The sequence below is a fragment of the Oncorhynchus nerka genome, linkage group LG3 (genome assembly GCF_034236695.1).
Source record: "Oncorhynchus nerka isolate Pitt River linkage group LG3, Oner_Uvic_2.0, whole genome shotgun sequence".
NCBI classification, from domain to species: domain Eukaryota; kingdom Metazoa; phylum Chordata; class Actinopteri; order Salmoniformes; family Salmonidae; genus Oncorhynchus; species Oncorhynchus nerka.
Window position 1 is genome coordinate 73,104,125 of NC_088398.1, and position 13,233 is coordinate 73,117,357.

Genomic DNA, 13,233 nt, shown 5'->3' on the forward strand with positions numbered 1-13,233 from the left:
GTCACGGCCAGAGGAAGTTCATCATTAGTGTTGGGATGCTTTAGTGATGTGAGGATGTGATAAGCCAGCAAGCCCTGCCTCTCTACACCTTGAACATTGGAGGGTTATTATTACCATAAATGTCAATGGTTTTTACGGATGTGGAGAAGATGTAACTGTAGTAAGTAACATGTAGTAACTCACTCAAGTAACAAGATGTGTATCTCTACTGTTTGTGGGATCTGTAGTCTCATTGATCTGTGTCTGTGTTCCAGAGTGGGTGTTTGTGGGATCTGTAGTCTCATTGATCTGTGTCTGTGTTCCAGAGTGGGTGTTTGTGGGATCTGTAGTCTCATTGATCTGTGTCTGTGTTCCAGAGTGGGTGTTTGTGGGATCTGTAGTCCTGGGCAGTATCCTGTTCCTGTTGTTGATGGGGATCTGCTGGTGTCAGTGCTGCCCTCACTCTTGCTGCTGCTACCTCCGCTGCTGCTGCTGCCCCGACACCTGCTGCTGCCCACGCCACCGTGAGTAACACACACACACACACACACACACACACACACACACACACACACACGGTCTTACATTCACTAGCGGTCTTACACAGTCTTACATTTGTACTGTTTTCTAGTCTATGAGGCAGGGAAGATGGTGAAGAGGGGCCAGCCTCCCCAGGTTGTTGTGTACCCCCCTTACTGCATCCCTGGGGTCCCCACCATGGTCCCCTTCGCCCCGCCGTCCCTCGCGGAAACTAAGATGGTCTCCCTTCCCTCAGTGGAGAACAACCTGGCTGGGGGTGAGTGACCCGCCCCAGCATTGTGGGAAATGTAGTTTTGCATGATATATCATGGTAACAATAACTACCGTTTGTAGAGGGTCTTCTGAGTTAACTTACCCTCTTCTTATGTTGGTCCTCGTCTTCTGTCCCAAACCTGGGTGGAGTTGTACGTGACTGTGTGTGCGCGTGTGTGTGTGTGTGTGTGTGTGTGTGGGGGGGGGGGGGTTGGTTTCATCCTCATCAGAAACCCTTCATTACATTCTCTATTAACTATTCATTTCCCCATTTGTAACAAACCAACCCTGATTACACTAAATGTCATCAATACCATCTGCTGAGACAATACATCTGTGTCGAATCAGTCAAATGTTGCTTGGTAACATTTGAAGGACTGCCTATAAACTGCTTATAAACCATCATAAAAATTATTTATTATCCATTTGTAAACTTCTTTCTGTCAACATTAGTAAGTACAAACTTGTTTTCTGTGTTATCGTAATGTTTTAAAGTCGACTTTCATATAGTTATACCATGAGATCAGACCGACCGTTGGGGTGGTGATGTCTTCAGAACAGCTTTGGTCATGGATGTCACACCCTGACCTTAGTATTCTTTGTTTTCTTTGTAATTTTGGTTAGGTCAGGGTGTAACATGGGTGATGTATATGTTTTTGTGTTGTCTAGGGTTTTTGTATGTTGTATGTTTATGGGGGTGTTTTCCTATCTAGGTGTTTTTGTACGTCTATGGTTGTGTGTGTGTGTGTGTGTGTGATAGATTGGTTCTCAATTAGAGGCAGCTGTCTATCGTTGTCTCTGATTGGGAACCATATTTAGGCAGCCATATTCTGTGGGTATTTTGTGGGTGATTGCTCCTGTTTCCAGTGTTCCAGTGTTCCAGTGTTACAGTGTTAGTGTTAACGTTAACGTTACTGTTTCGTCTTCATTTATTGTTGTCGGTTTTTTGTTCATTGTTTAAGCTTCCCCCTGAAGCTAGAACAGCAGAGGCCCTACCCATATTCTGAAAAACATCTGAAACCTTACCTCTTCAAAGAGTATATGAAATAATCCTTCCCATCACAACAACCCCCCCCCCCAAAAAAAACAACACTTAACCAGCACTTGTACTTGACCCCCCCCCTTCTAGCTTTGACTCTACTGATAGCTACAATATTGAGGAACATTTACTTTCTCTGCCTGTGATGTGTGGTTGTCTTAAGATGAATGCACTAACTGTAAGTCGCTCTGGATAAGAGCGTCTGCCAAATGACAAAAAAATATATATATATATATTCTTGTAAATTGACCAGACTGTTGCTTTTTCATCAGAAACGATAATATTGTTTGGTTCTGTATTTCACATGTTAATAAGTTCATTAGCATTCCAGTGGCAGTGTCAGAAGGTATCCATAGTGCTTTGTTGTAAGCACACAGACATTTGTAGAGTGCAGTGTAAGAAGGTATCCATAGTGCTTTGTTGTAAGCACACAGACATTTGTAGAGTGCAGTGTCAGAAGGTATCCATAGTGCTTTGTTGTAAGCACACAGACATTTGTAGAGTGCAGTGTCAGAAGGTATCCATAGTGCTTTGTTGTAAGCACACAGACATTTGTAGAGTGCAGTGTCAGAAGGTATCCATAGTGCTTTGTTGTAAGCACACAGACATTTGTAGAGTGCAGTGTCAGAAGGTATCCATAGTGCTTTGTTGTAAGCACACAGACATTTGTAGAGTGCAGTGTCAGAAGGTATCCATAGTGCTTTGTTGTAAGCACACAGACATTTGTAGAGTGCAGTGTCAGAAGGTATCCATAGTGCTTTGTTGTAAGCACACAGACATTTGTAGAGTGCAGTGTCAGAAGGTATCCATAGTGCTTTGTTGTAAGCACACAGACATTTGTAGAGTGCAGTGTCAGAAGGTATCCATAGTGCTTTGTTGTAAGCACACAGACATTTGTAGAGTGCAGTGTCAGAAGGTATCCATAGTGCTTTGTTGTAAGCACACAGACATTTGTAGAGTGCAGTGTCAGAAGGTATCCATAGTGCTTTGTTGTAAGCACACAGACATTTGTAGAGTGCAGTGTCAGAAGGTATCCATAGTGCTTTGTTGTAAGCACACAGACATTTGTAGAGTGCAGTGTCAGAAGGTATCCATAGTGCTTTGTTGTAAGCACACAGACATTTGTAGAGTGCAGTGTCAGAAGGTATCCATAGTGCTTTGTTGTAAGCACACAGACATTTGTAGAGTGCAGTGTCAGAAGGTATCCATAGTGCTTTGTTGTAAGCACACAGACATTTGTAGAGTGCAGTGTCAGAAGGTATCCATAGTGCTTTGTTGTAAGCACACAGACATTTGTAGAGTGCAGTGTCAGAAGGTATCCATAGTGCTTTGTTGTAAGCACACAGACATTTGTAGAGTGCAGTGTAAGAAGGTATCCATAGTGCTTTGTTGTAAGCACACAGACATTTGTAGAGTGCAGTGTCAGAAGGTATCCATAGTGCTTTGTTGTAAGCACACAGACATTTGTAGAGTGCAGTGTCAGAAGGTATCCATAGTGCTTTGTTGTAAGCACACAGACATTTGTAGAGTGCAGTGTAAGAAGGTATCCATAGTGCTTTGTTGTAAGCACACAGACATTTGTAGAGTGCAGTGTCAGAAGGTATCCATAGTGCTTTGTTGTAAGCACACAGACATTTGTAGAGTGCAGTGTCAGAAGGTATCCATAGTGCTTTGTTGTAAGCACACAGACATTTGTAGAGTGCAGTGTCAGAAGGTATCCATAGTGCTTTGTTGTAAGCACACAGACATTTGTAGAGTGCAGTGTCAGAAGGTATCCATAGTGCTTTGTTGTAAGCACACAGACATTTGTAGAGTGCAGTGTCAGAAGGTATCCATAGTGCTTTGTTGTAAGCACACAGACATTTGTAGAGTGCAGTGTCAGAAGGTATCCATAGTGCTTTGTTGTAAGCACACAGACATTTGTAGAGTGCAGTGTCAGAAGGTATCCATAGTGCTTTGTTGTAAGCACACAGACATTTGTAGAGTGCAGTGTAAGAAGGTATCCATAGTGCTTTGTTGTAAGCACACAGACATTTGTAGAGTGCAGTGTCAGAAGGTATCCATAGTGCTTTGTTGTAAGCACACAGACATTTGTAGAGTGCAGTGTCAGAAGGTATCCATAGTGCTTTGTTGTAAGCACACAGACATTTGTAGAGTGCAGTGTAAAGGTATCCATAGTGCTTTGTTGTAAGCACACAGACATTTGTAGAGTGCAGTGTCAGAAGGTATCCATAGTGCTTTGTTGTAAGCACACAGACATTTGTAGAGTGCAGTGTCAGAAGGTATCCATAGTGCTTTGTTGTAAGCACACAGACATTTGTAGAGTGCAGTGTCAGAAGGTATCCATAGTGCTTTGTTGTAAGCACACAGACATTTGTAGAGTGCAGTGTCAGAAGGTATCCATAGTGCTTTGTTGTAAGCACACAGACATTTGTAGAGTGCAGTGTCAGAAGGTATCCATAGTGCTTTGTTGTAAGCACACAGACATTTGTAGAGTGCAGTGTCAGAAGGTATCCATAGTGCTTTGTTGTAAGCACACAGACATTTGTAGAGTGCAGTGTCAGAAGGTATCCATAGTGCTTTGTTGTAAGCACACAGACATTTGTAGAGTGCAGTGTCAGAAGGTATCCATAGTGCTTTGTTGTAAGCACACAGACATTTGTAGAGGGCAGTGTAAGAAGGTATCCATAGTGCTTTGTTGTAAGCACACAGACATTTGTAGACTGCAGTGTAAAGCATATTGTCATTCGAAATTCCAAGACAGCTGAAAGCTGGATGTGTTCCATGGAATCAATTCTCATTTTATGGATTCTGTTTCTATGTGACATATCGTCACTTCATAATTGGCTCAGATACCTTCTATAATGTCTCTCCCGAACTAAGAGCATGGAAAATAATCCTGCAGCAACAGGAAATGTGAATTATTGTGTGGATTATAATTAATGGACATTTCTGGCGGGGTTGATACATTTTTTTGTTAGGACAAATCAGTGGAAATTACAAACTTTAGAAGAGTTTTTAAACCTTGAATACTCCACAAGTTTTCATGTCCTGATGGGTGATCAAATTCAGGCAGGTCACCCTTGATACTAGTCAGTATTCCATATCCATGCAGGTCTGCGGGCATCGGGAGATGATGATGAAACCGGCCACAAGGGGCAACAGTGAGCTCTATTACCTTCAAGTAGGTTTGGGTTGTGGATAGGGACATAACCTCCTGCCTCTGATTCCAAAGGTTGAATGGTCAAATCCAGCGATAGAAAGTTGTTTTTTAATTTGTTTTTGTTTTAAGCTTATCACAAACCTTAACCCTTATCTTAACCATTCGGAGTTTGAAATTTGACGTCTGGAACAACTTAGAAATTTGACGTTTGAGAAACATGGATGAACATCTCATTCTGATGTGAGACTGTGAGAACTTGTCATTAAGATCCTACATCTGTACGATGAGGGCCATCAGCAAAAGCATTTGCTTTGGGAATAACCAATCTATATTTACACAGATGTCTATGGCTATCAGATGTTGTTTGCATTAGGGGTGATATTTGGTGATGTGTCTGTGATTGGATTAGAAGTGTTGAAGCATAAATGTGTTGTAAATAGAACACTGCTGCATGTGCTGTGGAAACAGTTCATTTATAACATTGAATAACTTTTATTGAAAACAGTAAAGGTCTCCATAGTGATTTGTTGTCCCAGCAGCCAGTAGCCTATCAGAGCTCAGCTCTCTGCATGAGGGATGGGACACGGATTTCCGGCAGACCTATCGGACAGTCCAGATGAAAGCTCTCCCACCCATCGCTGACCTCGATGACCAATCAGAGCTCATGGCAGCTCCTGTGCACAACAGTCGTCGACCCAGGCATTACCGTGGCAACCACACTGATGACGAGCAAGACAGCAGGTACCACTGAGTTTGAACTGTATCTAAAGTACTCACATTTTCTGACCCGGTGTGTGTGTGTGTGAGAGAGGGAATAGGATCTTTTATAGATATTGGATATTTCATTGCTGATTATATTGTATTCAATGTAGGACTAAAATGCTAGTTAACACTGTCTGTCTGCAATTGTGTATCTGTTATATACTCTGATTCCCCCTGTCTTCCCTGTTTTCCAGGTGGAACCCTCGCTCTGTGCACCTGGAGAGGAGGACATTGGGCTCCAGGGGGCGTACTGGCTCTCTGGATGAGCTGGAGGAATTTGCTATGTCCTATGGCCCCCGTGCCCGGAGGGGCGACCCCCGTGACCAGGACAGGGACTACGACCTGGAACTACGGGGGCGAGAGCACTACCCCCCGTACCGGGACCACAGCCCCTCACGCCGTTTCCATGGAGACAGGGATGATGACTGGCACCCCCGCCGCAGCCCGCCTCCGCAGAAGAAGAGGGACATGTGGGACGATCTTCCCTCTCACCCCCACCAGCACACCCAGGGGCGGAGGGGTTACGATGACGCATTCCTCAACAACTTATTGGAGCGCAAGGCAAGGGGGAGAGCAGGAGAGAAGGGGGAGAGAGGAAAGGGACGGATTGACGAGGACAGTGACACTCCCTCCAAGGGCAGTTCAAAGGGCAAGGGCAGCGACGGTTTCTACAGCCGGTCACCTACCAACAGGCCCGAGGAGGATGACCCTTTGCCTCCATACTCGGAGCTAGAGATGGAAAGGTACCGGAGGGTCAACCCAACCACTGAGCGTTACCGCATGGTCGAATCGCCCTCAGAACGATACAGCACCACTGACCAGGCCATGCAATCGTTCTCCTATACCCGTCCCCCTAAAGGACTGGCCCACACCATACAGGTGGGCAGAGAGGACAGGGACAACAACCGAAATATGGTGAGTTACCTGTAGGAAGGTCATGTTGAAGAACACCCTACCACTCTCAGGTTATCACAGCTACAAGAGCTCAGAGGTAGAAAGTCCAGTAGGTCTAACAGACCACCAACTTTACACCCATGATGGTTAGATCATCTTTATTTGTGGGTGTTATTTTTTTAACTATATTGAACAAAAATATAGGCGCAATATTTAAAGTGTTGGTCCCATGTTTCATGAGCTGAAATAAAAGATCCCAGAAATGTTCCATAAGCACAAAAAGCTTATTTTTCTGAAATGTTGTTCACAAATTTGTTTACATCCCTGTTAGTTAGTCAGCATTTCTCCTTTGCCAAGATAATCGATCCAGCTGACAGGTGTGGCATATCAAGAAGCTGATTAAACAGCGTGATCATTACACAGGTGCACCTTGTGCTGGGGACAGTAAAAGGCCACTCTAAAATGTGCAGTTTTGTCACACAATGCCACAGATGTCGCAAGTTGAGGGAGTGTGCAATTGACATATTGAATGCAAGAATGTCCACCAGAGCTGTTGCCAGAGAATTTAATGTTAATTTCTCTACCATAAGCCGCCTCTAACGTTGTTTTAGAGAATTTGGCTGTACGTCCAACCGGCCTCACAACCGCAGACCACATGTAACCATGCCAGCCCACATCCGGTTTCTTCACTTGCGGGATTGTCTGAGACCAGCCACCAGGACAGCTGATGAAACTGAGAAGTATTTCTGTCTGTAATAAAGCCCTTTTGTGGGGAAAAAAATGAATTCTGATTTGCTGGGCCTGGCTCCCCAGTGGGTGGGCATATGCCCTCCCAGCACCAACAGTGGCTGCGCCCCTGCCCGTGAAATTCATAGATTAGGGGCTAATTTATTTATTTAAATTGACGGATTTCCTTTTTTGAACTGTAATTCAGTAAAATCGTTGAAATTGTCACATGTTGCGTTTATATTTTTGTTCAGTATTTACAGTGCGTTCGGAAAGTATTCAGACCCCTTGACTTCTTCCACATTTTGTTACGTTACAGCCTTATTCTAAAATGGATTAAAAAGTTGTTCCCCCTCATCAATCTACATTCAATACCTGCATAATGACAAAGCAAAAACTTTATTTTATTTTAGCAACTAAAAAAAAAGAAAATCTGAAAATTTCACATTTACATAGTAAGTATTCAGACCCTTAACTCAGTACTTTATTGAAGCACCTTTGGCAGCGATTACAGCCTTGAGTCTTCTTGGGTATGACGCTGCAAGTTTGGCACACATGTATTTGGGGAGTGTCCCCCATTCCTCTCTGCATATCCTCTCATGCTCTGTCAGGTTGGATGGGTAGCGTCGCTGCACAGCTTTTTCAGGTCTCTCCAGATATATTCAATTGGGTTCAAGTCCGGGCTCTGGCTGGGCAACTCAAGGACATTGAGAGACTTGTCCCGAAGCCAGTCCTGTGTTATCTTGGCTGTGTGCTTAGGGTCATTGTCCTGTTGGAAAGTAAATGTTCACCCCAGTCTGAGTTCCTGAGTGCTCTGGAGCAAGTTTTCATCAAGGATCTCTCTGTACTTTGCTCCGTTCATCTTTCCCTCGATCCTGACTAGTCTCCCAGTCCCTGCCGCTGAAAAACATCCCCACAGCATGATGCTGCCACCACCATGTTTCACAGTCGGGATGGTGCCAGGTTTCCTCCACATGTGACGCTTGGCATTCAGGCCAAAGAGTTCACTCTTGGTTTCTCATCGTCTGAGAGTCCTTTAGGTGCCTTTTGACAAACTCCAAGCTGGCTGTCATGTCCCTTTTACTGAGGAGTGGCAGAAATGGTTATCCTTCTCGAAGGTTCTCCCATCTCCACAGAGGAACTCTGGAGCTCTGTCAGAGTGACCATCGGGTTTTGGTCACCTCCCTGACCAAGGCCTTTCTCCCCCGATTGCTCAGTTTGGCCTGGCAGCCAACTCTAGGAAGAGTCTTGCTGATTCCGAACTTCTTCCACTTAAGAATGATGGAGGCCTCTATGTTCTTGAGGACCTTCAATGCTGCATACCTTTTTTGGTACCCTTCCCCATATTTGTGCCTTGACACAATCCTGTCTCTGAGCTCCGCAGACAAGTCCTTTGGGGGCTTGATTTTTGCTCTGACATGCACAGTCAACTGTGGGACCTTATAAAGACAGGTGTGTGCCTTTCCAAATCATGTCCAATTAGTTGAATTTATCACATGTGGATTTTCTACAATCTACAATCTCAAGGATGATCAATGGAAACCGGATGCACCTGAGCTCAATTTCGAGTCTCATAGCAAAGGGTATGAATTCTTATGTAAATAAAGTATTTCAGTTTTTTTGTTTTTTATACATTTGCAAACATTTCTAAAAACCTGTTTTCGTTTTTCCATTATGGGGCATTTTTTAAAATGTATTGTGCCTTTGTTGAACTAGGCAAGTCAGTTAAGAAAAATTTGTATTATACGGCCGGTTGTGATGCAGCCTGGAATCGAACCAGGGTCTGTAGTGACGCCTCTAGCACTGAGATGCAATGCCTTAGACCGCTGCACCACTCAGGAGCCATTATTGTGTATAGATTGATGAGGAAAAACATTGATTTAATACATTATAGAATAAGGCTGTAACATAACAAAATGTGGGAAAAGGGAAGGGGTCTGAATACTTTCCAAATGCACTGTATAAATCAAAACGTTTTCTAACAGTATTTCATATTGATTGGTTTTTATGTGAAAAGAGAGGCGGAAAGCACTATTTTGATGTTGTAATTTAGATCAATGTTTCGTAAATAATGTAGTCAAGAAAACATCCTCAAATTTAATGCTTTATTTCAAAGGTAAAAGGTAAAATCGTAATACCAAAAATAATGCATGTTCTGTATGTGATTGTATCATGTTCTCGTGGTACTCACTCGCAGACATTACTAACAGAGCATGAGCTGCATGATTGCTGTGGATTCCCACATTGCCTCACTGACCAGGCCTGACTAATCGAGCATGAGTGGCATGATTGCATGGTCTCTAACATGGCTCTTGGTGTTTTATTTTAACAGACCCCTGCTCTGAGCAGAGATTCTCTCATAGTGTGACACATCAGAGAGAACTCAAGCCTGTGCATGCACAGCACTGCCAGCATTGAGAATCACACATCACTCGCTTAAAACATCATGCATCAGCCTGGGAGTGACTAACTGATCATCCTCATCATCAACAACCTGAAGAGGCTTATCCAATAGAAGGTTTCCATCCACAGAAGGGAGGCACCTTGCATGGATCACGAGAAGACAATGGAACGCGAATTGTTTATGCATTGATTTAAGGAACATTTGGACACCATTTTGTTTGTATGTGTGTTGAGCGTAGATGCATTACATACACACCGTTTGAATGGGTATGTGTGGCTGCAACGTGGGTGTGAAGCATTTGTGTGGATGTGTACTGTCCTGTATGTCCATATTTAGGTTTATCTGTGAAACTCAAACCAAGCATTCCACAGAGCAGTCCCTCTCTCTCACCTACGAAGCACGGTGAAAGTTAGTTCCCGTGAAGTTATGCTGACAGCAATGATACGATTAGGGCTATTGGTAGGTATTGATCGATAGGTATTGATTAGGTGTGGAGGCAGAGCTAAGATAAGTTTTTTTTTTTAAAGGAAAGCGGTCATCAAAGAAACTTCATATGATCAATTCATGTGTGTTAAGTTCAGGATTGTTTTGATCAATTCTAAACCACCAAATATGCCAACCTGCCATTATAATTGTAAATCCAATGCTCCTCCACGTGTCATACATTTCATCAGACTATAAGAAACATATAATAGGTGTCAATTGTGCCATAAAAAAGACAACTCAGGTTCACCTGCCTTCATTGTGTGTGTGTGTGTGTGGTGTGTGTGTGTGTGTGTGTGTGTGTCATGTACTGTACCTACTGTAAATGTACTGTACCTACTGAGCTTGAATTTATATTACAGTAATAGTATTCTTTATTAGCCCACAGTATTAATTGGACATGCCCTTATTGGCCACAGGTAACTGTGTTTTGAAACTGTGCCATTCAGCCATAGCAGATGTTTGTACTTCACTTGTTTGACATTGATTTTGATATAAACACACTCTCTTAGATTGTGCCATTGTGTGTGATTACTATGCCCTTTTATGATTGTTTACATTGGATATGGAGCGTGTGTTTCTTATCGCTATCTATGTTAACTGCTTAATACACACACAGTGCTTGTTCATTACTTTATTTACACACACAAACACCACAGACATAAACAACTCTTCCAAGCCTTTTCTGTCAATGACCATTTATTTAGCACATTTTCACAACGATGTACACATCATTATCTCTTATTCCATAAGACACATCAGTGACTGAAATGTCTGTCCCTTCTGAATGTGGGACAGCACTCAGCACTGGTCACTACGCTGACCAATAGGGTGAAACAGGAAATATAACAGGATTCTAAATTCCACCAGCCTAGACCAAGATGTGTGTGTTCCAGGATGACATCACAATACCAGAAAGGAAGCTGTCGCTTCAGCATCTGGCCATGACAGGTGCAGAATACCTCTTCACTGTACGAATGGTGTACATTTAATTTATAAAGCACATTTTACAAGGTTTCTAAGCTCTTTACATTGGATCCAGAAGAGCTGTTGAGAGTGGAACTCAAGCTGGCCTGTCTTTGTGTTGAGTGAATAAAGCTTGATTGCATGTTGGAGAGAGAGTTGAAGAAACTATTAACACAAAAGCGCTCCTAGGCTTGTTTAACGTCACCACCCTTCAATGCTGGTACTTGGCCAAACTTTATAAAGTGACTGTCTACCAACAGTATGAATACAGCCTTAGAATAGAACCACACCAACAGTATGAATACAGCCTTAGAATAGAACCACACCAACAGTATGAATACAGCCTTAGAATAGAACCACACCAACAGTATGAATACAGCCTTAGAATAGAACCACACCAACAGTATGAATACAGCCTTAGAATAGAACCACACCAACAGTATGAATACAGCCTTAGAATAGAACCACACCAACAGTATGAATACAGCCTTAGAATAGAACCACACCAACAGTCCCTGACCCCCCCCCCCCCCAGCAACAATCAACCCTCTTTTCAGAGAAGGATGATCTGCGACATTGCTGTGAACTCCTCTCCAGTCTCCACAGTGCTGTGGCTTGGGCCTTTTCTTCCAGCATGTAGATATCCCAATTCACATGGAAATCCTGCAGGCTCCAGTGTTTTGTGTGTCTAAGGACTGTTGACATGGAATTTCCACACTGCTGAAAGTGCAAACAAGCTTGGCATTAAGAAACAAACCCTAGACAGACACTGAAGAAAGAGGACATAGCTGGGGCCACTTCATTGTAATTCGTATTGCAGAGCTGAATAGGCTGGCTGACGGTCCACAACTACTGCACAATATTCTGAATCATCCACCTAATGTTGTAAATGAAGTTTTGGTTGCATCAACGGTTGCATAGTACTGGAGTTCTCAAAAGGCCAAACATGAGTCACTGTGCTTGGACCCTAACTGTTCAATGTCTCTGTATTTTCTCAATTATCTGGATACAGTGCCTTGCGAAAGTATTCGGCCCCCTTGAACTTTGCGACCTTTTGCCACATTTCAGGCTTCAAACATAAAGATATAAAACTGTATTTTTTTGTGAAGAATCAACAACAAGTGGGACACAATCATGAAGTGGAACGACATTTATTGGATATTTCAAACTTTTTTAACAAATCAAAAACTGAAACATTGGGCGTGCAAAATTATTCAGCCCCTTTACTTTCAGTGCAGCAAACTCTCTCCAGAAGTTCAGTGAGGATCTCTGAATGATCCAATGTTGACCTAAATGGCTAATGATGATAAATACAATCCACCTGTGTGTAATCAAGTCTCCGTATAAATGCACCTGCACTGTGATAGTCTCAGAGGTCCGTTAAAAGCGCAGAGAGCATCATGAAGAACAAGGAACACACCAGGCAGGTCCGAGATTCTGTTGTGAAGAAGTTTAAAGCCGGATTTGGATACAAAAAGATTTCCCAAGCTTTAAACATCCCAAGGAGCACTGTGCAAGCGATAATATTGAAATGGAAGGAGTATCAGACCACTGCAAATCTACCAAGACCTGGCCGTCCCTCTAAACTTTCAGCTCATACAAGGAGAAGACTGATCAGAGATGCAGCCAAGAGGCCCATGATCACTCTGGATGAACTGCAGAGATCTACAGCTGAGGTGGGAGACTCTGTCCATAGGACAACAATCAGTCGTATATTGCACAAATCTGGCCTTTATGGAAGAGTGGCAAGAAGAAAGCCATTTCTTAAAGATATCCATAAAAAGTGTCGTTTAAAGTTTGCCACAAGCCACCTGGGAGCCAAACATGTGGAAGAAGGTGCTCTGGTCAGATGAAACCAAAATTGAACTTTTTGGCAACAATGCAAAACGTTATGTTTGGTGTAAAAGCAACACAGCTCATCCCGCTGAACACAACATCCCCACTGTCAAACATGGTGGTGGCAGCATCATGGTTTGGGCCTGCTTTTCTTCAGCAGGGACAGGGAAGATGGTTAAAATTGATGGG

General features: G+C 43.1%; 1 protein-coding gene across 2 annotated transcripts in view; it reads left to right on the plus strand.

Annotated features, from left to right (window-relative positions):
- The window catches only part of ildr2 (immunoglobulin-like domain containing receptor 2), a 31,278-nt gene extending 20,518 nt beyond the window's left edge, over positions 1-10,760 (plus strand). For both annotated transcript variants that reach the window (XM_029640723.2, XM_029640730.2), the window contains 5 exons: positions 357-503; positions 611-775; positions 5,513-5,714; positions 5,930-6,650; positions 9,688-10,760. In XM_029640723.2, coding sequence (XP_029496583.2) covers positions 357-503; positions 611-775; positions 5,513-5,714; positions 5,930-6,650; positions 9,688-9,723 — 1,271 coding nt within the window. In that variant the 3' untranslated portion in view covers positions 9,724-10,760. The remainder of the gene's footprint in view (positions 1-356; positions 504-610; positions 776-5,512; positions 5,715-5,929; positions 6,651-9,687) is intronic.
- Positions 10,761-13,233: the final 2,473 nt, after the last annotated feature.